We start from the raw sequence: 26,742 nt of genomic DNA on the forward strand, positions 1-26,742 counted from the left end.
AAACTGGAGATGAGAGTGTACTAGGGGAGAAGAGGATTAGTGAAAGGTTGGGGGGTATATGCTAGGAGGGGGGATTTGTACTAAGGGAAGGATTTGTTCTCATGACGATTTGTGCTAGGAGTCGGGATTTTGGGGTATTTGTGCTTGGGGTCTTTCTGCTAAGAAATTATTTTATTTTTTTGGTGGGGAGGGGATTTGTGTTAGGAATGGGGTCTTGGGTGGATTTGTGCTGGGGTGGAGGATGCGTACTCATGGGGAAATTGGAGGAGCGGCTTTGTGCTTGGAGGGGAGATTTGGAGAGAGAGAGAGAATTGGAGCTGGGAGGGGCATGGGGTCAATGATTTATGCTGGGAGGGGGATTTCAATAGGGAGGGGGATTTGTACTTGGAGGAGGGGGATTTTTTGTTTAAGGAGAAATTCAGCTTGCAAAGAGAATATACGCTTAGGAGGTTAGCGTGCAGAGTATTAACAAAACAATTGACCTTCCAGGTAATTCATGTGTTGTTGCCAACATCCCTGGTATATAGACAAAAATAATAAGTACCCCCTGGTACTAGTGGGACTTTAGAGGCAACGACGAGGACACAGATATATATAAATTATAAAAATGTTATTACAAATATAAAACAGGTGTATACATCATCAATAAATAGATGGTAAATACACATAGAAGAGATGACTGTTGTGGCATTCTCAATGATGTTCCTATGTACCCAACGCGTTTCAGGACAAGATGAGTCCCTTCATCAGGAACATTTATACTTAGAAGATCACAAAGGGTATTATAATCTATAGGAGAGCAATCATATTAGTCAGGACATAAAGCAGGGAGGCAGACATGTTACAACATAGTAAAAGGCATCAAAACAACACACCAGTAAAACAGTCAATGAACCTGCTTAGTCTTGCAACAAAAACGCTGTGCCATATAGGGAAGAGTCTTGTGAACCCTCCAGAGGGGTAAGGGAGATGGACAGTTGGGCCCCCCAGATTCCACACAAGGATCCCAAATTGACCCACAGCCATGGTGAGGGTGATGTCAAGTAACAACACCTAGGGTTCCTCCAGAGGTGGCTAAGGGTTCTTTGAGAGGTGGCTAAGGGTTCTTTGAGAGGTGGCTAAGGGTCCCTTGAGCTGTGGCTAAATGACCTATCATGTGATGGTGCCTGCATAGTTCCAGGTCCAACAGCCCTTGGCATAGCCAGAGCCATGTCTGTAAAGGGAGCATTCTTCCCACTGTCCACCACCGATGGAGGAGGCAATTTCCCAAAGACCACCAATGGACTACTTTTAGCAGGGGTTCCCTGGGACCTGAAAATTATTGCAAGGGTTCCTTTGGGGTAAAAAGGTTGAGAAAGGCTGGTCTAGAGGTATGGAACAAAAGAAAAAAAGAGAAATCAATTACTGGATAGATCTCTGGTTGTGAAATGAACAGATATCTATTTCCTATGAAGACACCGAGTATTACCCGATCGGTGCAACGGTGTCCTCCAGGATATGTCCGTTCAGCCGAACACGGCTAGAGTGGCCCAACAGTCCTGTATGAGGTTCAATGTAATGTCCATACCTTTCATACAGATTGTGGCAGCGTGGCGTGTCCATAGGTCCCGGCAGCAGCACCTCATCAGCTCAGGGCTGCCGCCTTAAATGGGATTGCGGTTAGTGGCGTGGCTGCGTCACTCATGATGCTCGCGCATGTGCATACAACTAAAGAGAAGCGGCTCGCGCATGTGCCATACAGATGGAGCAGTCTGTCGTAAATATCTCCCATATGGCAGCCAGACACTAATGCATAGCAACAGTAATGAAATGCATATTTCTAGGACTTTCAAATTCCATCGTAAGGATGAAAAACAGACGACTTCCATCCTATCTGCTGAATATGCCTTAGGCTCGGTTCACACAGGGGCGGCACAACTTGCAGCGCGACTCACAGACGCGACCTGCAAACGACTTCAGCGGCGACTTGCAAAACGACTTCTGTATAGAAGTCAATGCAAGTCGCCTGAAGTCGCCCCAAAAGTAGTACAGGAACCTTTTTTCTAAGTCGGAGCGACTTGAGTCGCTCCTATTAGAACGGTTCCATAGTACAGAACGGAGCGCGACTTGTCAGGCGGCGAAGTCGCCTGGACAAGTCGCCCCTGTGTGAACCGAGCCTTAAAGTTTTTAAACAACATTTGCACATGTGAGTAATAAACATGGAGAAAACTCACTCATACGGTTTTCCGTTTCCTTTTCAGACAAAAGTATAAAAGAAGAAATTACACATCTGAAGAATGAAGGTGAGTATAAAATTCTGAGTTGCTTCTGTAATTATTTCTTTATGAATAAACAGCAGTGAAGTTTAGTAAGGCCTCATGCACACTGGACATTTTCTCTGCTGCTCCCAGGGGGCGTTTGCCATTTTCTTTTCCTACCTCTAAACGTCCCTGCATGTTACCCTACAATATTTTAACATCTAAGCGTTTAGGGCAGTTTGAAGGCCGGGGCTTTAGTGGTAGAAAACAAAAAACACTGCCAGTGCATCCAGGAGCAGCAGAGTTTTTAGGGAAAATATGCTTGACTCGCCTAAACGTGTGTAAACGAATGTCAATGTGTCTAAATGTACCTAAAAGCTAGGTGTTTACATAGTCAGGTTGAAAGAAGACACCCCAGCAAAGTATGATCCAATTTCCTATAGCAGGGGAAAAAGTATACCATATCCACAGCCACCCCTATGTCCAAGTATACCACGTCCACAGCCACCCCTCTGTCCAAGTATACCACGTCCACAGCCACCCCTCTGTCCAAGTATACCACGTCCACAGCCACCCCTCTGTCCAAGTATACCACATCCACAGCAACCCCTCTGTCCAAGTATACCACATCCACAGCAACCCCTCTGTCCAAGTATACCAAGCCCACAGCCACCCCTTTGTCCAAGGATACCAAGTCCACAGCCACCCCTCTGTCAAAGTATAGCACATCCACAGCCACCCCTCTGTCCAAATATACCACATCCACAGCCACCCCTCTGTCCAAGTATACCACTTCCACAGCCACCCCTCTGTCCAAGTATACCACATTCACAGCCACCCCTCTGTCCAAGTATACCACATCCACAGCCACCCCTATGTCCATGTATACCAGGTCCACCGCCAATCCTCTGTCCAAGTATACCACATCCACAGCCACCCTTCTGTCCAAGTATACCACAGCCACCCCTCTGTTCATGTATACCAGGTCCACAGCCACCCCTCTGTCCAAGTATACCACATCCACAGCCACCCCTCTGTCCAAGTTTACCACATCCACAGCCACCCCTCTGTCCAAGTATACCACTTCCACAGCCACCCCTCTGTCCAAGTATACCACTTCCACAGCCACCCATCTGTCCACGTATACCACATCCACAGACAACCCTCTGTCCAAGTATACCACACCCATAGCCATCCTTCTGTCCAAGTATACCATGTCCACAGCCACCCCTCTGTCCAAGTATACCACGTCCACAAAAACCTTCTGTCCAAGTATACCACATCCACAGCCACTCCTCTGTCCAAGTATACCATGTCCACAGCCACCCCTCTGTACAAATATACCACATCCACAGCCACCCCTCTGTCCAAATATACCACGTCCACAGCCACCCCTCTGTCCAAGGTTTCACTTACCTCTTCATAAAAATAACTCAGGTTTATTTGACAACTCCTGTCTTTCATTAATCCTTGCTGTCTGTTGCTTAAAATATTTTATTCCAGCAAGAACTCATCTGGTCTTTTATTAAGCTCTACAGTATCTTCAAAACTATAGAAGTTAAACTAACAGGTCTATAGTTACTTGGTAAAGACTTTGATCCCTTTTTAAATATGGGCACCATATTGGCTCTACGCCAATCCAGTGGTGCCATACCAGTCATTAAAGAGACCCTAAAGTTTTTCTAAACTATGGCTTTGACAATGGCTAACCCTTTGTTTAGAGCTTGAGTGTTAATACATTTTAATGGACAGAATAAATTATTATTCTGGCTACTAAAATGAATTGATGCCCAAAGCTTGAGGCACCTAAATGTGCTTACAAGCTTTACGCGAGTTTACAAAACTCTGCTACCAGGAGAGTTAGCAAAATGTCCAATGTGCATAGAGCCTAAAAGTAAAATATATGTAGCACCGGGCTCCCAATGAGCATGCGCTATTTGTTTTGTAAATTTAAATGTTCCTAAAACCACAGTTGGGTTTTGGGGTTAATTGTTCTAAATTATGGTCTCAGTACCAGTTTTGCTGGATTGCACTGTGTTCTGCTTGATCATAGGTGACGGTGTCACCTCTGGCAAGCATAAGAACGCTGTCCGGTTGGGCGCATTGGGTGCCAATCTCTCTCGGAACCAACCAGTGAGTGTGTCATCTTGCTGGGCATTCTGGCAGGGGGTACTTAAGGTGCTGAGATCATGTGATACGGCGTTCCGGTCCAGAGGATCGTTCCATCTTCTTGGTCCTGGTCCTCCTGATCAGCCCTCAGGTGCCCTCATGGCCTGGGGTGTGGATCCATTTCTGAGTCTCGGGGCTGGCTAGCCCGAGGCGCAGTAACTGGAAAGAGGATTCCAAGGTGGTCCGGTGCCGTCTCGTTCTTTGGAGAGGCCCAGCAGCTAAGAACGCAAATAGGAGAGGACTCTTCAGAAGAGGGCCATGCATGAGGCTGGCTGCTCGGTAAGAGCCTGGAAGCTAAGTTGACAGACACCAGTTGAATCTACACTCGTATGGTATCGCCGGACCAGCTGCAAGATACTGGTACTGTATGAGGGTTCTCTAACTTCAAATATCCTTCAGTTACAACCACGTCTGTGGCAGAGACTTTTCATTTACAAGTTCTACAACCAAGTCTGTGGCAGATACTTGTCTCTATCTGAACTATCTATTGGTTGCTAAATCTGCTGAGAGGAGATTTATCCGATGGCTCTAATATCCAGTTGCATATGGCTATTCTCTGGATGCTATGGTGAGAGATTTATGCAGTTCCAAGAGTACCTGAACTTCCTACCTATACCCACTATCCTTTATTGAGAGACTGTGTTTTGTCTACCATATTGCAAATTAAAATCCCCAAAGTGGATCCAGTGTCAAGCTCTACAGTTCTTTGGGCCATTTACCTCAGGAAACCCCTAGATGCATACGAGGTCAAGAAGGTAATGGTGAGCCCAAATTTAACCATCAGTTCCTTCGGGGGTCAGTGCTAAATGTGGGGGCTCACAGTCTGGGATTTACTGTTACCCCTCGCAACAAAAGAACTGTGGACGTGGTAAATTTAAGGATAGAGGGCTACTTTTTGGACTACGCCATTTTCTGAAAAATGATAGACATCCACTGTTGGCACGTAAGAGTGGGAGGAGCCTGGAAAAAGCCAGCGAGTTGCGCAGCCGGAGGAACCAGTGGGAGGAGTCTCACCTGTTTTGTTTCCCTACACGATGCACCGTGTGAGTGTGTCATGGGAGAAGAAGAAGCAGGTTATGTTTTCTTGATGGAGAAAGAGAAAACGGAAAACCCAGAGATGTTTCGAGTTCCGGGAATGCCACAATGGGACCTCGAATGCCGTCTATGGGAGTTCCTATGGGTGTGAGACTCCCTGGAGCTGTGCTGACCGATTCGCCTGGCCCCTCAAGGGCGTTTCATCCTGTATGCATCAGGAGACATCGAGGCCCTTGGGATGCTGTGTGCAAAATGTGAAAGACTGGCTACAAAAGTGAGTACACCCCTAAGTGAAAATAACCAAATTGGGCCCAAAGTGTCAATATTTTGTGTGGCCGCCATTATTTTCCAGCATTGCCTTAACCATCTTGGGCATGGAGGTCACCAGAGCTTCACAGGTTGCCACTGGAGTCCTCTTCCACTCCTCCATGATGACATCACGGAGCTGGTGGATGTTAGAGATCTTGCGCTCCTCCACCTTCCGTTTGAAGATGCCCCACAGATGATCAATAGGGTTTAGGTCTGAAGACATGCTTGGTCAGTCCATCACCTTTACCCTCAGTTGTATGAATGATTTGTTGGTTGTCTGCAGTACTGGAGCTATGGCCGGCATATCTAAGTGGACAAAGTTATTTGCAGACCCGATAAAGACACTGCAGTTTATTTCATTACAACTGTGGATGCGCAAGGAACAGACCTGATTCTGCCAGTTTCAAGGTTTTATTGGTAAAAAAAAATGACCTGGACTGTGTGTTCTTCTTTTTGGATCTAAAAGAGTTTATTTTTATTTTTTCTTGAAAGTACAAGAACTGTGGGGTAGCTAGATGGGGTCAGATCATAAGAAGTGCCCTGTCAAGACTACCTACTGTGTCACAGTACCTGCTTTAATAATTATGTGGAGGAGGGGGGTAGCGGAAGGAGATCCTGCATACCAGGGGCGTAACTATAGGGGGGCAGCAGTCACGACCGCAACTGGGCCCTGTGCTGCAGGGGGCCCATGCAGCCCCCTCTACATATGGCCGGCAGCAGCATAGGCAGCTAGGGGTACCAGTGCACCATGCGCACAGGTGGCTGGAGGTGGAAGGTGACTAGCAGAGCTCCATGCTCGACTATCGCACTGGCTGCTCTTTAGTTGTGCATTCCCCGCATGACCTCTGTCCTTGGCCGGCTCCTCAGAGTACCCCTCTCCTGCTCCATGCATTGCCGCTCAGTCCGATGTCTGTTCTCCCCAGCCAGAGTCCCGCGCCCCCCCCCCGAGTCCGGCCCACACTGCACTGCATACTTCACCCGGGTAAACAAACTTTAAGCACACAGATGCAGTGCAGCCCTATGAGAGCCAGCTCCCGGAGGACACTGCAGGCTTGTCTGCCAGCCCCCCTCCTCCCCCGTCATACACAGATGATGAAAGGTCTTTCTGGGAGTTATGCTGATCACCTGTCCAGCACACTGGATGGAGCCCAGGCCAACATGGATGAGTGCGCGGCCTGCAGCTTGGTCATGGTGAGTGAGAGGACCCCATCCCCCACACACCATTACATACCCCCTCCATCTCCCCCTGGGGACAGGGGCCCCTTCTCACGTGGGGACAGGGACCCTCATCTCCCCTGGGGACAGGGACCCCTTCTCACCTGGGGGCAGTAACTTCATCTGCCTTGGAGAAAAGGACCTCACCTCTTCTGGGGACGGGGACCACATCCTGCCTAGGGACAGTACCCCAATGGGGCACCTAAAAATTAAAAAAAAACTAATAAAAAAAAACTACTGATGCCAGTGGTGGAAGTACAGGGCTCACAAAGGTCATACCTGTGACCACGCCCTAGAGTTCCACGCTGGACTCGGAGGGAAGGGCCCTGCCTGGGGTTCAGGGGGGCCCTTCATGGTTTCTTGCATCGGGGCCCTGAAGGTTCTAGTTACGCCACTGCTGCATACATAATTCTGTGGAGGAGGAGGTAGTGGAAGGAGATCCTGCATACATAATTCTGTGGAGGAGGAGGTAGTGGATGGAGATCCTGCATACATAATTCTGTGGAGGAGGAGGTAGAGGAAGGAGATCCTGCATACATAATTCTGTGGAGGAGGAGGTAGTGGATGGAGATCCTGAATACATAATTCTGTGGAGGAGGAGGTAGAGGAAGGAGATCCTGCATACATAATTCTGTGGAGGAGGAGGTAGTGGAAGTGCATTCTAGAGGATTCTAGAATCACAGTGGGAGAAAGAATAGAAAGGCAGCCTGAATATGTATGGGGATCCAGCCAATCCCTGGGGAGGTGTGACCAGAAGATGGCTGGGGTTACCATAAATGGGCTGAGAATTGGAGCAGAGTATGTGGGTCCTGGGTCCAGTCCTGCAAGAGGAGTCCTCTGTCTAGGGGATCTGCCTATAATGGTATGCTGCTGGAAACATTGCTTGGATGTCATTGAGGTTATTTTTTCATTTTAACAGATAGATCTTTCTTTCGCTGGTTTTTAAAAGAGAAGAATTGCCAAAGTTCGTTTGGCCTTACTTCTCCTATGGATCACTTCATTCTGTACTCCTGTGACCTATATTCAGCTGACAGCAGCTAAAATCTGCTGTTGGCCAATGTCACTAAGCTAGGCTCTGGAGAGATCTAATCTAGGCTCTGGAGAGATCCCTTTTTACATTCGGGATCCATCCAGATGGTTGAACTGGCAGCTGGCTCAGTCTCTTAGAGAGCCACTGGGATACTGAGCCAGCCACTCCCGTCCCCTCCACAACCCGGTGCTCCAGTGAGCGATGGAGGGGCAGAGCAGAGAGATGACTGACACTCACCACTCTCTGCTCACTGAAGACTGAGAACTGAGCGATCAGACGTATTTAATTGCTCAGTTCTTGGTTGTAGAAGCGAAGGAGGTACCACCTGGTGAGTATAAATGTTTGTCTCTTTTAATAACCATTGGACTTTTCTTTTTTACCATATAAAGGAAACAAATTGAAAAACAAATGTTTTCATTACTTTCAGTTATTAAGTAAATCAAATAGAAAATGCCATCCAGAGCTGTGACAGCAACCACCCCCACCTACTCACCACCACCTTCAGATCTGGTATGGATTTTAAGGGGCAACCCTATGAAGGACGACCCAAACATGATGATAGCCACTCACCAAATGACCACTGCCAGAACTGTCATTGACACATCATTGCCCAAATATGGTCATATCATACACTGCCTTGAAAAAGTATTCATACCCCTTGAAATTTTCCACATTTTGTCTTGTGGAATAGCAGGAAAATGATAAATGGCTTTCAAAAATGTTTACAAATAGATATGTTAAAAGTGTGGTGTGCATTTCTATTCAGCCCCCTTTAGTCTGATAACTCTAACTAAAATCTAGTGGAGCCAATTGCCTTCAGAAGTCACCGAATTAATAAATAGAGCCCACCTGCATGTAATTTAATCTCAGTATAAATCCAGCTGTTTTGTGAAGCCATCAGAGGTTTGTTAGAGAACCTTAGTGAACAAACAGCATCATGAAGGCCAAGGAACACACCAGACAGGTCAGAGATAAAGTTGTGGAGAAGTTTAAAGCAGGGTTAGGTTATAAAAAAAATATCCCAAGCTTTCAAACATCTCACAGAGCTCTGCTCAATCCATCATCGGAAAAAACAGAGGAACAGCCAAGAGGCCCATCGTAACTCTGGAGGAGCTGCAGAGATCCACAGCTCAGGTGGGAGAATCTGTCCACAGGACAACTATTAAGCCCCGTACACACGAGCGGACTTTTCGACATCCAAACTCCGACGGACTGAGTCCGTCAGACTATCCGATCATGTGTGGGCTGCAACAGACTTTTGATTCGCCAAAGTCTGACGGACTTTAGAAATGAAGCATGCTTCAAATTTTCCCGACGGAACTCCGCCGGACCCGGTCCCCGTCGAAAAATCCGCTCGTGTGTATGCTACTCCGACGGACTAAAACCGACGCTAGGGCAGCTATTGGCTACTGGCTATGAACTTCCTTATTCGAATCCAGTCGTACGTCATCACGTTCGACTCCGTCGGAGTTTGGTGTGATGGTGTGTGTCCAAGTCCGTTCGGTCGAAAAGTCCGCCAGAACTCCGTCGGAATTCCGGCGGAACTCCTTTGGAGGTCTGTCGGAGATAAGTCCTCTCGTGTGTACGGGGCTTAACACTGCACATCACCCTCAACACTCCATCCCCACCGTGAAACATGGTGGTGGCAGCATCGTGTTGTGGGGATACTTTTCCAATGGATTTTGGGCCAAACCTGTCTTGCATATACACAGTCACACAGAGTTGCAAATCCGATCGTTCTGAATGAGGTGACTTTCTTACGTCGGAACTATAAATGGTCCAGTAGCCAATAGCTTTCGTTTCTTAATTTATGCTGAGCATGTGTGGCACTTTGTCCGTTGGAATTGTCTACACACCATCGGAATTTAAACGATCGGATTTTGTTGTCGAAAATTTTTAGGTCCAGCTCTCAAACTTTGTGTGTCTGAAATTCTGACGGAAAAAGTCAGATGGAGCCCACACACGATCGGATTTTCCGACATGATCTGATCGCACATTTTTCATCGGAAAGTCTGACCATGTGTACATGGCATTAGAGTCGGCAAAAGACTTGGGACTGGGGTGGAGGTTCACCTTCCAGCAGGACAATGACCCGAAACATACAGCCAGAGCTACAATGGAATGAATTAGATCAAAGCATATAAATATGTTAGAATGGCCCAGTCACAGTCCAGACCTAAATCCAATTGAGAATCTGTGGCAAGACTTGAAATTTGCTGTTCACAGACACTCTCCATCCAATCTGACAGAGCTTGAGAGATTTTGCAAAGTAGAATGGGCAAAAATGTCCCTCTCTAGATGTGCAAAGCTGGAAGAGACACCCCCAAAAAGACTTGCAGCCGTAATTGCAGCGAAAGGAGGTTCTACAAAGTATTGACTCCGGGGGGCGCCATACAAATGTACCCCACACACTTTTCACATATTTATTTGTAAAATATTTTGAAAACCATTTATCATTTTCCTTCCACTTCACAATTATGTGTCACTTTGTGTTGGTCTATCACATAAAATCCTGAAGAAAACACATTTACATTTTTTGGTTGTAACATGACATAATGTGGAAAATTTCAAGGGGTATGAATACTTTTTCCAGGCATTGTATGCTATTGCCCAAATATGATCATATAATACATTATCTCACATAAGTGAGTACACCCCTCACATTTTTGTAATTACAGTATTATATTCTATCTTTTCATGTGACAACACTGAAGAAATTATACTTGTCTACAATGTAAAGTAGTGAGTGTACAGCTTGTATAAACAGTGTACATTTGCTGTCCCCTCAAAATAACTCAACACACAGCCATTAATGTCTAAACCGCTGGCAACAAAAGTGAGTACACCCCTAATTGAAAATAACCAAAGTGGGCCCAAAGTGTCAATATTTTGTGTGGCCACCATTATTTTCCAGCACTGCCTTAACCCTCTTGGGCATGGAGGTCACCAGAGCTTCACAGGTTGCTACTGGATTCCTCTTCCACTCCTCCATGATGACATCACAGAGCTGGTGGATGTTAGAGACCTTGCGCTCCTCCACCTTCCGTTTGAGGATGTCCTACAGATGTTCAATAGGGTTTAGGTCTGGAGACATGCTTGGCCAGTCCATCACCTTTACCCTCAGCTTCTTTAGCAAGGCAGTGGTCATCTTGTGTTTGGGGTTGTTATGTTGGAATACTGCCATTGGACTTAGAGATGGGCAAATCCAAAAAATGTATACTATTTTGGCTGGCCTCAAAACTTAAACAAATCCCTCTCTGGTTCAAATTTAGAAATTCCATGAAAGCATCTAATTCACTACGATCCCCATCCCACAGGAGGAGGATGTCGTCAATGTACCGAGCCCACAGCTTGAGCTGGGGTCTATGGCCAACATAGACGACATCCTCCTCCCATAGGGCCATGAACAAATTCGCCAAGCTGGGGGCATATTTAGCCTCCATCGCTACACCCCTATCCTGGCGAAAAAATCTTTGATCAAACCAGAAATAGTTGTGTGTGTCTGCAAATCTTAAAAGCTCCATAATGAAAAAGATTTGTTTGTCCACAAGGCCGGAATCCCACCTTAAGTAGAATTCGACTGCTAAAAAAACCCAACTCATGGGGAATGATTGAATACAGTGATGCCACGTCAGCCGTTACCAGCCACATGTTATCAGTTGGGATGTGATTAGATAACAGGTTAATAACCTGACGGGAGTCTCTGAGGTACGATGGCATCCCAGAGACCAAAGGCTGCAAAAATGAGTCGATATACCTGCACACCCGGGACGTGAGAGAATCAATCCCACTGACAATAGGACACCCCAGGGGTCAGGTAAGGTTTTTATGGATCTTTGGCAAATAATAAATAATGGGCGTGCGAGGTGCCTTGGGAACAAGATAGGATCTTTCTTTCTTGTCAAGGATACCTTGATCAAATCCTCTCTTGACAATATTTTGCAACTCCTTAAAGCGGGAGTTCCGCCGTTTTTTTTTTTTTTTTTAAAGCCAGCAGCTACAAATACTGCAGCTGCTGACTTTTAAAATAAGGACACTTACCCGCCCAGCGCGCCCGCGATGTCGGCACCCAAAGCCGATCTCTCGATCGTCTCTTGGGTGCTGCCGCCGCCATCTTGGCTATGGGAATCAGGAAGTGGAGCCTTGCGGCTTAATTTCCCGGTTCCCTACTGCGCATGCGCGAGTCGCGCTGCGCAATAAGGATGGTCCCCGCTGTCTCTTGGATCCGTGTGTTTCCCAGCAGACAGCGGGGGACCTGCGGAAAGGGGCGTAGATTCCGCGGAAAGGGGTGTAGATTCTGCGGATATCTTTGCCGGAAGTGGATGCAGATACCTGTACTGTACAGGTACCTGCACCCCCCTCCCCCCTGAAAGGTGCCAATTGTGGCGCCAGAGGGGGGGAGGGTTCCAATGAGTGGAAGTTCCACTTTAGGGTGGAGCTCCGCTTTAAGATATGAAAACTTAGGGTCAGATTTGAGTAGAGAATAGGTCTCACGATCATCCAAGATATGATACATTTCAGCTATATAATCAACTCTATTTAGAACAGCAATGCCCCCACCCTTATCAGCGGGTCTAATAACGAGATCTTTGTTATTGCATAAAGAATCCAGGCCAGCAATAAGTTTAGGTTGTGGAGTAATTTTCTTGGCAGGCATCGATTCGAGATCTTTGAGAATCACATCTCTAAAGACACGAATCGACGGAGCTAATGCCCCCGGGGGGTTAAACAGCAAAGCATTGGAGAGTCCAGAATGGTGATAATTGTTAGGTCTCAATGCCCTATCTTTAATGGGATTGGAGAGCATGTACCTCTTGATGTTTAATTTACGGATGTATTTGTGTACATCCATATAGGTTTCAAACGTATTAAGTCTATGGGGAGGTGCGAACTTCAGACCCTTATTCAGCACGGTCTTCTCTGATTGAGTTAGAACAACCGTGCTAAGATTAAAAATGCCTGTTCCAACTACGTTTTTTTTCTCTTTTGCTCATACTCTTCTCCCCCCTCTAATTCCTCTTTTCTGTCTATAGTCCTTTTGATTCCCTGGCTGGGCCTGTGAAAACCCCACTGATTAGGCTCATGGCACAATGGCCCAGAACCAGCATACTCAAGGCCTGTATTAACAGTAGGGCCCTGTGAACTATTCGGGGGACAATTGTTGGCCACCCCAAACTGATTTGGAAGAATAGGTTCCCTTTCTTCACTGGGACCATTCAAATCCCGCAAGGGATAGAAGCTATTCTGTGGGTTACCCCCAAAGTCAAACTCATTTCTATTGTCAAAATTAGATCCTACAGCATCCTACTCCCACCACCATGCTTGACTGTAGGCAAGACACACTTTTCTTTGTGGTCCTCACCCGGTTGCCACCACACACCCTTGACACCATGTGAACCTAATAAGCTTATCTTGGTCTCATCAGACCGCAGGACATGGTTCCACTAATCCATGTCCTTAGTCTGCATGTCTTCAGCAAACTGTTTTCGGGCTTTCTTGTACATCATATTTAGAAGAGGCTTCCTTCTGGGACAACAGCCATGCAGACCAATTTGATGCAGTGTCCCGCATATGGTCTGAGCACTGACAGGCTGACCCCCCACCCCTTCAACCTCTGCAGCAATGCTGGCAGCACTCATACATCTATTTCCCAAAGACAACCTCTGGATATGACACTGAGCATGTGCACTCAACTTCTTTGGTCAACCATGGTGAGGCCTGTTCTAAGTGGAAACTGTCCTGTTAAACTGCTGTATGGTCTTGGCCACCATGCTGCAGCTCAGTTTCAGGGTCTTGGCAATCTTCTTATTGCCTAGGCCATCTTTATGTAGAGAAACAATTCTTTTTTTCAGGTCCTCTGAGAGTTCTTTGACATGAGGTGCCATGTTGAACTTCCAGTGGCCAGTATGAGAGAGTGAGAGTGATAACACCAAATTTAACACACCTGTTCCCCATTCACACCTGAGACCTTGTAACACTAATGAGTCCTGTGACACAGGGAGGACAAATGGCTAATTGGGTCCAATTTGGACATTTTCACTTAGGGGTGTACTCACTTTTGTTGCCAGCGGTTTAGACATTAATGGCTGTGTGTTGAGTTATTTTGAAGGGACGGCAAATTTACACTGTTATATAAGCTGTACACTGACTACTTTACACGTGTAATTTCTTCAATGTTGTCACATGAAAAGATAGAAGAAAATATTTACAAAAATGTGAGGGGTGTACTCACTTTTGTGAGATACTGTATGTTACTGGCCAAATATGGTCATGTGACTATATTAAGAGAATGTCACCACTATTGTTGATAACAGCTAGTGGAGCTGTCATTCGTTGAGTGCTTGCCATTGCATTGGGGTCATCAGGGGTTTCTTTTGCCGAGTGTCATTCATAGTGATTGACAATAATCTAAATCTAAAACAATTTTGTTTCTTAGTCTATAGACACCATGTCAGTAGAATCTTCTCCTGATGAAGTGAATGAATATTAACAAAACACATAGAGACTTGTGATGCGCTTTGTTCCAGTTTCTCATTCTGTGGATCCTGAACACGAATATTTGTGAATAAGATATGAGACGTTGACTACAGTTACAACAAATCAGCTTGTTGTTTTTATATTGACATGTCTTTATCTAAGTCTTTATCTAATAACAATCTTTGAAACGACTTTGTGCTGTGTTGTATCTCTTATAAAGTCCTATGGGTACATCATTTCAAGTCCATGATCACAATATATAGAATATAGAATATATAGTTTAAAGATGAACTCCAGGAAGCTTGACAATCCTCTCTTGCAGTAAAGCAAGGGCAAGGGTTACCTGGTCCAGGGGGCATGAAAAAGTAGATTGAAAATGGATTTATCTACTGATTTTCAGCTCCATTGTGTTGCAAGAGTGGTCCAGACAATGTCTTCGCACCCAATTCTCTAGTAGTCTAAGGTCCTCTGATGTCATCAAAGCTGATATAGGATCCATATCCTTCTAATACACATGAAGGCTCCAATGAACAGTCCATTGCCGGAGCATGGGGGAGTGCCATTTTCAGACAGAGTGATGGATTGGGTTAGTAAAAGTTATTCCCTACTGCAAGGGAGAAGTTTCAGATATCCCAGAGTTGACCTTTAAGCTTCTGTAAATTTCATGGTTGTCCTTTTTTTTCCCCAGGAAACAGTTCTTGCTGCCCCAAAGGCTGGCTACCAATTGGCTCCAACTGCTACTATTTCCCAAAAACTCTGGAAACTTGGGAGAGGAGCCGGGAGGGATGTACTAAGAATTACAGCATTCTTCTGATCCTGGAGAACAAGGATGAATTGGTAACTATCTGGAGCTCTGGATGTGGTGGTCCTGACAGGTGACAGATCCTCTTTATTTGTTGCAAACACGGAGTAGGTACAATGACATACTACAACATTTAGTGAGAAAATACAGCAACTTTTACGGTGTCTCTTGTGTGAGCTTCCATGTTGCTGATATTCCCACCTGCTAGTTGAATGGAGTATATATATATGCAGTGCTGGGACAAGGTCATCTAGAGCCCAGGGCAAACAAGCTAAACTGCACCCCCCTTCCCCTAGATATGTGCGCAAAAATCCCCCCCCCATAAAATGAAGCACTAATCTGCATGCTTACTCCATAAGCATAAGCATGGGGGGTTGTTTTTCAGGGGTTGTGCTTGGCCCCTTAGTTCCAGTGAGGGGAACTCTTAGGGCGTCAGCATACTGAGACATTTTGGACAATTTCATGCTCCCAATTTTGTGGGAACAGTTTCCTGTTCTAAAATGACTGTGCACCAGTGCACAAAACAAAGTTCATAAAGACATAGATGAGCAGGTTTGGGGTGGAGGAACTTGACTGGCCTAACCTCAACCCGATAGAACACCTTTGGGATGAATTAGAACATCCTGACCACTTCTGGAAGAATGGTCAAACATTCCCATAGACACACTCTTAAACCTTGTGGACGGCCTTCCCAGAAGAGTTGAAGCTGTTATAGCTGAAAGGGCGGGCCAACTCAATATTGAACCCTACGGACTAAGACTGGGATGCCATTAAAGTTCACGTGTGTGTAAAGGCAGGCATCCCAATACTTTTGGTAATATAGTGTGCTCTGCCCTGTCATGGTGTGAAAAGATTTGTGTCACCCAGGGTTTTCATTCAGGAAGATTGAGGGGCTCCAGGGTGCCCTTTTTATACGGAGGAAACTGGAGCTTGCTCGGAGGTTGGTAAAACCCGGTTTGGGTTTCTGATGCCCAGAGACTTCAAAGAGACTTGGAAGGGATGACATCTTCAATCATGAATCCAAGTTTTGGGGACAACCAACACACTTATTTCAGGGCTTTTGTTAGACATGTGACAGAGAAATGCTATATAGTATATATAGAACCTTTTTTTTTTTTTTTTAGGGGGGGCGCTTGTGCGATCCTTCTACTTTAACCTACCAATGTAAAATGGTGACAATGTTTCTTTCGGTGTTATATTTCTGCTAAATAGTTTTCATCTCTAATCTAGGATTCCCTGCTGCCCTTCATGGAAGGAGATAGATACTGGATAGGATTGCAACGGGACACCCAGAACAGCAGTCACTGGCTGTGGATAGATGGGGCCCCTCTCACATTCAGGTGAGTGTATCCCCCCCATTAAGGGGGCTTGGTCCTCAAAGAAACATGAAACAAAATAATACCACTCCACTTCCCCATCCCACTGAGGGATCATGTACACAATTGTTAACCATCTGAAAAAAGCGATCCAAGAAGGCATTATGTCATGTTGCGGCCCTACTTAGTTGAATAAGTCACATTCGGAGGGGGGTACTGCCCACCAAAATCAACAGGGGGCATCATTTTGGCTACAGGCAGGTGTACATGATCATCCACTGCCTTTACAGCTGAAAGAGGAGCTTCAGTCACTTCCCCAAAAAAAATAAACGTCAGCAGCTACAAATGCTGTAATAGCTAACTTTTAATATAAAGACATTTACCTGTTAATAGATCCAGTTCCGTCCTCACCGGAACCCCATTCTTCACAAAGCTTTCGAGCTCTAGCACTGCCATGTTAACTAAGGGAAACTGGCTGTGAAGAGTAACGCTAACCTTGTGCAATACACACTCCTGAGTCCTGCACCCTGTGCAATACACACTCCTGAATCCTACACTCTGTGAAATACACACTCCTGAATCCTACACCCTGTGAAATACACACTCCTGAATCCTACACCCTGTGCAATACAAACTCCTGAATCATACACCCTGTGCAACACACACTCCTGAGTCCTGCACCCTGTGCAATACACACTCCTGAATCCTACACTCTGTGAAATACACACTCCTGAATCCTACACCCTGTGAAATACACACTCCTGAATCCTACACCCTGTGCAATACACACTCCTGAATCATACACCCTGTGCAACACACACTCCTGAGTCCTGCACCCTGTGCAATACACACTCCTGAATCCTACACTCTGTGAAATACACACTCCTGAATCCTACACCCTGTGAAATACGCACTCCTGAATCCTACACCCTGTGAAATACGCACTCCTGAATCCTACACCCTGTGCAATACACACTCCTGAACCCTGAACCCTGTGCAATACACACTCCTGAGTCCTGTACCCTGTGCAATACACACTCCTGAACCCTGCACCCTGTGCAATACACACTCCTGAGTCCTGCACCCTGTGCAATACACACTCCTGAATCCTACACTCTGTGAAATACACACTCCTGAATCCTACACCCTGTGAAATACACACTCCTGAATCCTACACCCTGTGCAATACACACTCCTGAACCCTGCACCCTGTGCAATACGCACTCCTGAGTCCTGCACCCTGTGCAATACACACTCCTGAATCCTACACTCTGTGCAATTCACACTCCTGAGTCCTGCATCCTGTGCAATACACACATTACTGAACCATGCACTCTGTGCAATACACAGTCCTGAACCCTGCACCCAGGGCAATATACACTCCTGAACCTACACCCTGTGCAATACACGCTCCTAAGTCCTGCACCCTGTGCAATACGCACTTCTGAACCCTACACTCTGTGCAATATACACTGCTGAAACCTACACGTTGTGCAATTCACACTCCAGAATTCTGCACAGCATGTACTCCTGTGACCTGCATCTTGGCCAATATGCACAAGTGAGTTCTCTGTAGACTGACCACGGATGCATGATGCATTTTTCCCCAATGATGCTGATGCAGCACCATGTTTGCTCTTAGCAACACCACTGATGCAAAGACATTTTCTTCCTTCCTGTGACACCACTGAGGCAGGGACATTTTCTTCCTTCCTGTGACACCACTGAGGCAGGGACATTTTTTTCTTTCTATTGACTTCACCAATGCAGAGGCATTTTTCCCCACTGACACTGATACACCACCATTTTTTCTCTTAGCAACACCATCGGCACATGGGTATTTTTTCCATTCAGTGACACCACCAATGCCCACATTGTCTATGAAACAACATGAACAGACAACTGAAAATGCAGAGCCACCTGGCTCCCTTGTCAGCATTACTGCTGCTCTTCTTACCAGTCCCTCTCACTGTGTTACCCAACTCTCCTGATTAATTTGGCTCACTTAGCCTTTAGTCACGGTGTCCTGCTGCAAGTCCACTCCTGGCCTCTGGATTTGGGTTCCCTTGACCCCCGCTAGGAATTGTCTTGTCTCCTGGAATGAGACCTCCTGTCTCCTGGTTGGGGCACCTCTGACCCTGGGTAAGACCTTCTGTCCCCTGACTCCTGTATGGGGCTCCTCTGACCACTGGTGAGACCCTGTGTCTCTTGACATCTTGGTGGGGATCCTCTGACCACCGGTGAAACCCTGTGTCTCTTGACTCCTGGCTGGGGCTCCTCTGACCCCTGGGTGAGACCTTCTGTCTCCAATATGGGATCTGTCTCCAAACTGGGGGCCCTGAGCTTTCCTCAAGCTTAAAGAGGAAGTAAACTCTCCCACTCTGATGCTTCTTTCCATTTAGTCCATTATAATAAGTCATTCTGAGTATAGCCACTCTAATCCAGCCCAAATTGCATATTACTTACTGTTTAAAGAAACTTAAAAAAAATAGTTTCCAGGGGTTAGGCAGCGCCATCTTAAGTATTGTTTTCTGAGTCCACAGTGGAGTGTATTTCCGCCCTTACATTGAGCACTTCCTGTACTGTTAACCAAGCCTCCTTCTCAATCCAACGCTTCTATGGCAAACCTGCTTCCCTGTTCATAGCTGACTTGTTTTATTTCATAGTATGTACTTGTGCTGATTACCTATCGTTTGCCTGTAAGACTGCAGTACTGCTGTCCCATGCCCTGGTTTACACTGTATGTGAGGTCACATGGTCACATGGTGTGTAGAAGGAAGCTCTGAGTGATTAGCACTCTCTTGGGGGTCAGTTCAGTGTTGTGCCATAGGAAGTCCTGATAACAGATAGATAAGACATAGAGAGTGTGCCGTAAATCAGGGGAGATTTGGGCATGCTCAGTGACAATATTCTAAAGAACAAAAAGGATTACAACAATACTAAGCAAGTAAGGAGATATCTACAAGCAGTGTTCATTAGGGTTATGTATGCTGATTTACATGGGACAAAGTTGTGGGGGAGGGTTTACAACCACTTTAAGTGTATAAAGACCCTGCAAACCTGTGTACTTATATAGGCTGCAGGCACCTGGTAAATCTAGACATGTGCGCACTGAAATATTTCGTCCGAAAAATACATTTATTTAGTTACTCCCGAAATTCATTTTTATTTATTTTGTTTCGTTAAAAAATGCATTCTTCCGAAGATCCCAAATAATTAAGGTCAAATCTGTCATTGAAGACTTATGGTGTCTGTCGAATGTTCTAAGAAGATTCGACGGAGCAGCTAAACTGTACAACGCTGCAGTCGTACATTTCCGGTCAAATGTCCCGCCTACAAGCTATAGTAGAATGCCAATGTTGTATGACACTAGTAATATTTCTATTTATTAAGTATTATTACTAGTCAACCAACATTAGTAATTCTTCTATAGCCTATGGGCGGAGCATTTGACCATAAATGTCCGCTCGCGCCGACTGCTTCATCGAATCTTCATGTCAAATCTTTCCTCTCTATGTCGAATAATCTTGGACTAATAGAGTTAGGTTAGGCACATTCAACCTTTTTTGTTATTGTCTCTATAATGTCGAATCGTTTCTCTCTATGTCAAATCTTTTCTCTCTATGTAGAATAATCTTGAACTAACAGAGCTAAGGTTAGGCACATTCGACCACAGGTTCGATGGACAGAGATCGCTATTGTCAGCGTCATGTCGAATATCCTATCCATATCGAACTGTTGGAACGAAAACGAAAAATAAAGCATTTATTTATGTCGGATCTTTCGATTTTCGGATTCTGCACGTTTGTTATCGTTTACCCGAAATTCAGACGAAAACTCATGCACATGTCTAGTAAAATCTGGACACAGGATTGAAGGTTCCGTCCCACCCAAGACACTTTTGGAACCTTCAAGCTCCAGACCCCAGTCCAGAACTACAGAACTTGGAGAAAAATACACAGCTTTCTCTGCTCAGAAACGATAATCTGGAACTTCACATGAACCCGTAATATGAACGCTGTGCCATATTCTCCTACATTTTCATAGTGGCAGAGCCTTGCCCTGTCACACTGGGTTATGTGATGGAGTTGCCTGGAGTGTAGGGAGAAAATTCCTCCAAATTATTGATCCTGCGTCTTACCACAGAAGTATTATTGTTATATCTTTGAGCTTGAGCCCCCGCTGCTATTCACATGCCCCAGTCATTCCAGCCGCAAGAATACACATTATTCTTGCTGCTGGAATCCAGTGACTTCATGAAAATAGCTGTATGAAGGAGGCCTAAAAGTGTAATATAATTTTTTCTTCATTTTGCAGTGCGTGGGCTGAAGGGGAACCCAATAACGAGAATGGTCATGAAAACTGCACAGAAATGAGGAAAAGCATTCGGTCATTGAATGACGTCCCATGTGACATTAAGAAACATTACATATGCAAAGCTCTGTCGAGGTGCTAAGATATTCTCTGTATACTGTAAAGTCTCCTATCTTTATGATATCTGCTTGCATGCCCCAGGAGTTCCATGACAGTACTAGGAGGTTAGGTTGTGGAAAACCATTTGCTTTTGCGCTATGTTTTATTTCCATTGATTGAGCCCATACGTTATGGGGTCTATATAGATATATATATATATATATATATATATATCTCTTCACTAAGCGAACGTCTCTTAGCTGCCATGAATAATCCCCGTAATTTGCCTAATATGTGTTTTTCCTATGATCATCAGCTACTAAAAAGAGGAGGTGGTTGGAAGCAGCGATTGTCGCAATGGGCGGCGTCTGCTGTCACCTCCACTACTGCAATACTAAACCACCTAATAATTATGTGCGAAAATTGTAGATGTGAGTGGACTATGGCTGAAATTTGGAATACTGCTTTTTAGGAATATACAGACCTTAACAGGAGGGGATAGAGTGAGACCCCCCCCTCCCACCGGGTATAATAATAACATGGGGCGAAGGGTCTGCAGCCCAAATTGCCCCAACAAAGTGTATTGCACTACATGATGCAGCCATGATATTAGTCTGTATTTTTTATTGAGTTTTTTCTGACTGCTGAGAAATAAAGTGTTAGAAAAGCTGTGATTGGCTCATTTATTTTTTATGTTTACCTAAATGTTCACTGCCTTGGGGGGACAAGGCACCAACGTCCAAAATAAATAAATAAGCAAATAAATAAATAAAAATTCCATTTGGTGGAGAGCAGCAATTTTAATAATGCTTAAAGTGAAACATTAAAAAATGCAACATGGGGAATGCCCCAACTCCACCTGTAAAGTGGCGGAGCATCTGTAGGACGTATAGAACCTACTGCAGCAACACGACATTTACACAGAAAAAAATTGTGACAGCTCCCAGCCGGTTACTCCTGGTCAGGAATTCCATACTTATCCTAGATGAGGATCTGATACAGATGTTAATAGGGGAACCCACATAAAAAAAAAATACATACCAGACCCTTATCTCCGATGAAGGTGTCAAGTCTGGTCAGGAATTCCAGACTTATCCTACATGAGGATCTGTGTGCTCAACATGATTTATTAGAACCAAAATGACAAGTATTTATAATACAGTAGAAGACTAAAACCTAACTTAATTAGCATGAGCTAATTATCTAATCATTGACCCAGACTAATTGTCTGAGAGATAGGACTTTTCAGGGTAAGACTTTGTCTCCTAGCTCACCGATTGACTATTCAATACACATTGCCATAAACATAAACACAGGGTTAATTAGCACAAACAACAATGTGTGGACTCTTACAAGCCAGACTAGACTCATTTACACAACAAACGGGTGGCTGGAGTTGATGACATTAGCATCTAACAGTTTGTGTCCCAACAGTGTGATTCAGTCTATTGCTAATATGGCAAATACATATCCAGAGTCTGTGTGTCTTGGGAGGGGGACATGGATCTGAATCCAAGTAACACCTTAGGGGTCCCCAGGCATCCAGCTCACAAAGAACACCATCCCCCAAATGACAGTGTCCATAATCGCAAGGCAAGAGGTTCGCATTCAGTCCCCTCCAAGAGCCTCGGTCCCAGCTAGGTCTGTCACAGTTACACTCCTTGACTGAACCCCAGGGTATTGGATATGTCCAGTCAGTGACTAATCTCCTCTCCTGTCTTTACTGGTGTAACTTGTCCTGACTCTCCATCTGTTTGATCCCCCGACATCCACTTCCCAGTAATGTCTCCCTGAGGAGAAATTTCAACTTCGTAAAACCTGATAATCCTGAAATCTTTCTGGTGTTTCTGAGTAATGTGCATTTCTATCTGACCTGGATACAGTTTTCCTGTCATCTGATATATGGAGATCATTATTAGCTGTATTTACATCCAGTAATATGTCTGCAGCTCCCTGTATATAGAAGTATACATTTCCCTCTGTTATTATATCAGATAATGTGTGTAATGTGTGTGATATCCTAGCCACATCCAGACCCCCTCCATCATGGAGGAGCTCCTCATGTCTCTCTCTGTCCTCATTATCTCCATCCTCAGTATCACACAAGTCACCTGTGTCTGATTCCTGTAAGACAGTCAGTGGATCCATCACGTTACACAGCTCCTCAATGTGACGCAACTTCCTGGACAGCTCCTCCTTCTTTATTTCCAGATCCCGGATAGAGATGGAGATCCGCTCTGCCCTCCTGGAGATTTCCCTCAGGACTCTCTTCTCCAGGTCTTCCAGACGTCTCCTGAGATCTCTAAACAGGACAGTGACTCTCTCTGTGTCACCAGCTGCTTCTTCTTCTACTTTCCTCCTGTGTTCCTGCAGACTCTGGACTCTTTCCTCCGTCTCCTCTGTCTTTGTCAGAAGTTTCTGCAGAACATTCTTCTCAGAAGCCTCATCCAGTGACTTCATCTTTTGTCCTGTGTGTTCTCCAATCACACAAAACTTACAGATACAGGACTCATCCTCAGTGCAGTAATACTCCAGGATCTTCTTATGGACGGAGCATTTCCTGCTCTCCATGGACAAGGTGGGGTCACATAAGACGTGTTCTGGGGACTTTTTGTGGACTCTCAGGTGTTTATCACACAGAGAAACCTCACAGAGCAGACAGGATCTAACAGCAGGTACAGGAGAGTCCACACAGTGAGTACAGAAGACCCCGGACTCCTCCTGATGTGGCTGAGCAGACAGGAAATTCTCCACTATGTTACGTAGTGTTATGTTCCTGTGCAGTGCAGGCCAATCCTGAGACTTCTCTCTACATTCAGGACAGGAATGTCCTCCAGACCCCTCCTGTGTATCCAGCACACGATCAATACAGACCCGGCAAAAGTTGTGTCCACATATCCCATTATAGGTATAAATGTATAGACGGACGGAACATTCCAGCTCAGCTATGAGATCAGCAGACACCATCGCTGACAGCAGAAGAGAAATGAAAGTGACACTGAGAGTAAATGTAGTTCCACATTTTTTTATACAGGGTGAGGCTTAAAGTGGCTGTTAACCCACTCATTTAACTTAATATAATCCCGTGTGCTTGCTAATGTTGTGTGCTTCTGTCTCTGTGATTTATAAAAAAAAAAGTAGTATATACCTGATTTCAGAGCGCAGCGCGGCACTCACGTGACCGGTCAGCTCTCCTCTCCCCATCTGCCAGCTGCAGCAAGCAGGGTTGAGATTCGCCTGCTAACGTCAAGAGATCCGGCCATGTGAGCACCGAGCCGCGCTCTGAAATCAGGTATATGCTACATTTTTTTTTGTTTTTATAAATCACAGAGACAGGACTAGCAAACACACAGGATTATATAAGATTTTAAATGTTATTTCAGCAGCAGGAAGGGAGGGGGCGGGCACAGACACAAGAGCAGAGGGGCAGGGAGGGAGGAATGGGGAGAGAGGACAGAGGAGAGCACCGGATGACAGAGGCATGTAAACTGACCACGGTGTCAGGGCTTAGCAGTCATGATATACCGTGGTCAGTTACAGGGGGGGGGGGGGCGGAACCAGGCAGTATCAGCCAGGTATTTCAGGTGATACAAATTACACAGCACAAGCACCTTTCTCTATAACATGCTTTAAAGGAACAGGATATAATTTTTTTTTAGGGCAGCAAATGCTTTAAAGTGGTTGTAAACCAATATTGCACCTAACTTAGGAAAATATTTTGTCCAAAATATTAAATACCTCTGTTACGACAACAATATTGTATATGCACATACAAATTGCTGATAACAGATATAAATGTCCAAAAACAAACAAAGTGACTGGTGCTCAAAAAATGTCCAGTGCTTCCTGAGAACTAATTTAAAAAAAAAAAGGCTTCTTATTTACTTGCAAGCTGGTGTTGGTGATTCTTATCCGTGCTCCTATTGTGAATGCACTCACCAAATAGCCTCCTCCCCCTGGGGTATTGCACGGTCGCAGTATATGCCACTGTGTAGCACTCCTTGGACCCCTGGTGCGTACTTCAGTGATATTGGCAATATTTCACTCATTCGCCATAGGGAGAAGAGAAGGGATGCCCATAGTGTAAATCCATAAAAGTAATTTTATTTCATAAAAAGTAGGAGATATTCTCACATTTGATATAGTGTTGTGAAAGCATTAACAACATAAACAAATGGAAGCCATCAGAATCATAATCATGGCTGACCGGAAGTGACGCAAAGACGTTTGTAACTCCGCCCTATGCGTTTCGTCAGTCTGATGTCAGCTCGAGCGCCCATCTTGCTACACCCCCTGCCTTAATATAGCACACGGTGTCTCCAGTGCGCCTGCGTATAAAAATAGCGTGGCCATTTTTGGTAAGATATTGAAGACCGAAGTCCATACAAAGACATGCTGGTAGGTTAATTGGATCCTGTCTAAATTGTCCCTAGTATGTATGAATGTGAGTTAGGGACCTTAGATTGTAAGCTCCTTGAGGGTAGGGACTGATGTGAATGTACAATGTATCTGTAAAGCGCTGCGTAAATTGATGGTGCTATATAAGTAATTGAAATAAATAAAATAAAAATTAAATAATAGGACAAGAACTAATAGAAAATATATCAAATATGTGGCGGCCATTCTTATTGGAATGTTATGTTACATGAAAAGTAATTTTAATAAGAGTTAATTTTATATGGAAGTCCGCATTTTAATTATTAACTCATAGGTCTCAATACATATTAAGCCATCAAAGTGCATACGATGTGCAGCCTATATAGCAGGGATATGCAATTAGTGGACCTCCATATGTTGCAAAACTACAAGTCCCATCATGCCTCTGCCTCTGGGTGTCATGCTTGTGGCTGACAGAGACTTGCTATGCCTCATGGGACTTGTAGTTCTGCAACAGCTGGAGGTCCGTTAATTGCATATCCCTGGTATATAGACTTGCAAAAATTTGTAAGAAAAATAAATATAAATGAATTTTTTGCATCAAAGGAGAAGAATCAGAAGCCTATCTCCCATTTCAAGCACTCCAACTTAAGGAATAATTCCACATTTAAGTCAAAAATGCAAAATAACAAAAGTCTACTGGTTTTCAAAAAGATGGTGGAAAACAACATTAGAAAATTAAAAGTAAACAAATCAAAAAGAACTAAAATTTGGAACACCGTCAAGGAGATAGAAAAGAAAAAAGAAATAATCATCCGCCTGGCCGATAAAGGCGGGGGTTTAGTTATATTAAATAAAAGGGACTATGAAGCAGAAATGGAGAAATTATTGAAGACACCAAGCACATATAAAAAACTCAAAGGGAATCCAAAAAGCGAATATGAGAAGAAACTCAAATAATTTGTAAAACGTGAAGATAGGGGAATTCTAACAAAGAAAGAAGCCAGATATCTGGCCCCAGAAGTGGTTAAGCGGTGATTTATTATGTCCCCAAAATTCATAAAAATCAATCAAACCCTCCAGGGAGGCCAATAAGTGGCATAGACTCATTATTCTCAAGACTAGGAGCACACATAGATGGATACCTAGAACGAATGGTGGCGGAAGGAAGATCTTACCTGAAGGACATCAGGCAATTAATTGCAGAACTTAAGAATTTTAAAACACATGAAAATTACATATTGGTAACAATAGATGTAAACTCTTTATACACGAACATTATACAAGAAGATGGATTGAGTAGTGTAGAATAGGCCTTGTATAATACTGATTTAAAAGAGGAACACAAATCAAATACATCAT

At 44.7% G+C, this 26,742-nt stretch overlaps 1 protein-coding gene across 4 annotated transcripts in view; it reads left to right on the forward strand.

Annotated features, from left to right (window-relative positions):
• LOC143961707 (CD209 antigen-like protein C) overlaps positions 1–21,675 on the forward strand; it is a 321,050-nt gene extending 299,375 nt beyond the window's left edge. For all 4 annotated transcript variants that reach the window (XM_077471028.1, XM_077471032.1, XM_077471030.1 and 1 more), the window contains 2 exons: positions 16,505–16,614; positions 20,908–21,675. In XM_077471028.1, coding sequence (XP_077327154.1) covers positions 16,505–16,614; positions 20,908–21,046 — 249 coding nt within the window. In that variant the 3' untranslated portion in view covers positions 21,047–21,675. The remainder of the gene's footprint in view (positions 1–16,504; positions 16,615–20,907) is intronic.
• Positions 21,676–26,742: the final 5,067 nt, after the last annotated feature.

The sequence above is a fragment of the Lithobates pipiens genome, unplaced genomic scaffold, assembly GCF_037356315.1.
Source record: "Lithobates pipiens isolate NorthernLeopardFrog02 unplaced genomic scaffold, aLitPip1_a1.2 Scaffold_8, whole genome shotgun sequence".
Taxonomy (NCBI): Eukaryota; Metazoa; Chordata; class Amphibia; order Anura; family Ranidae; genus Lithobates; species Lithobates pipiens.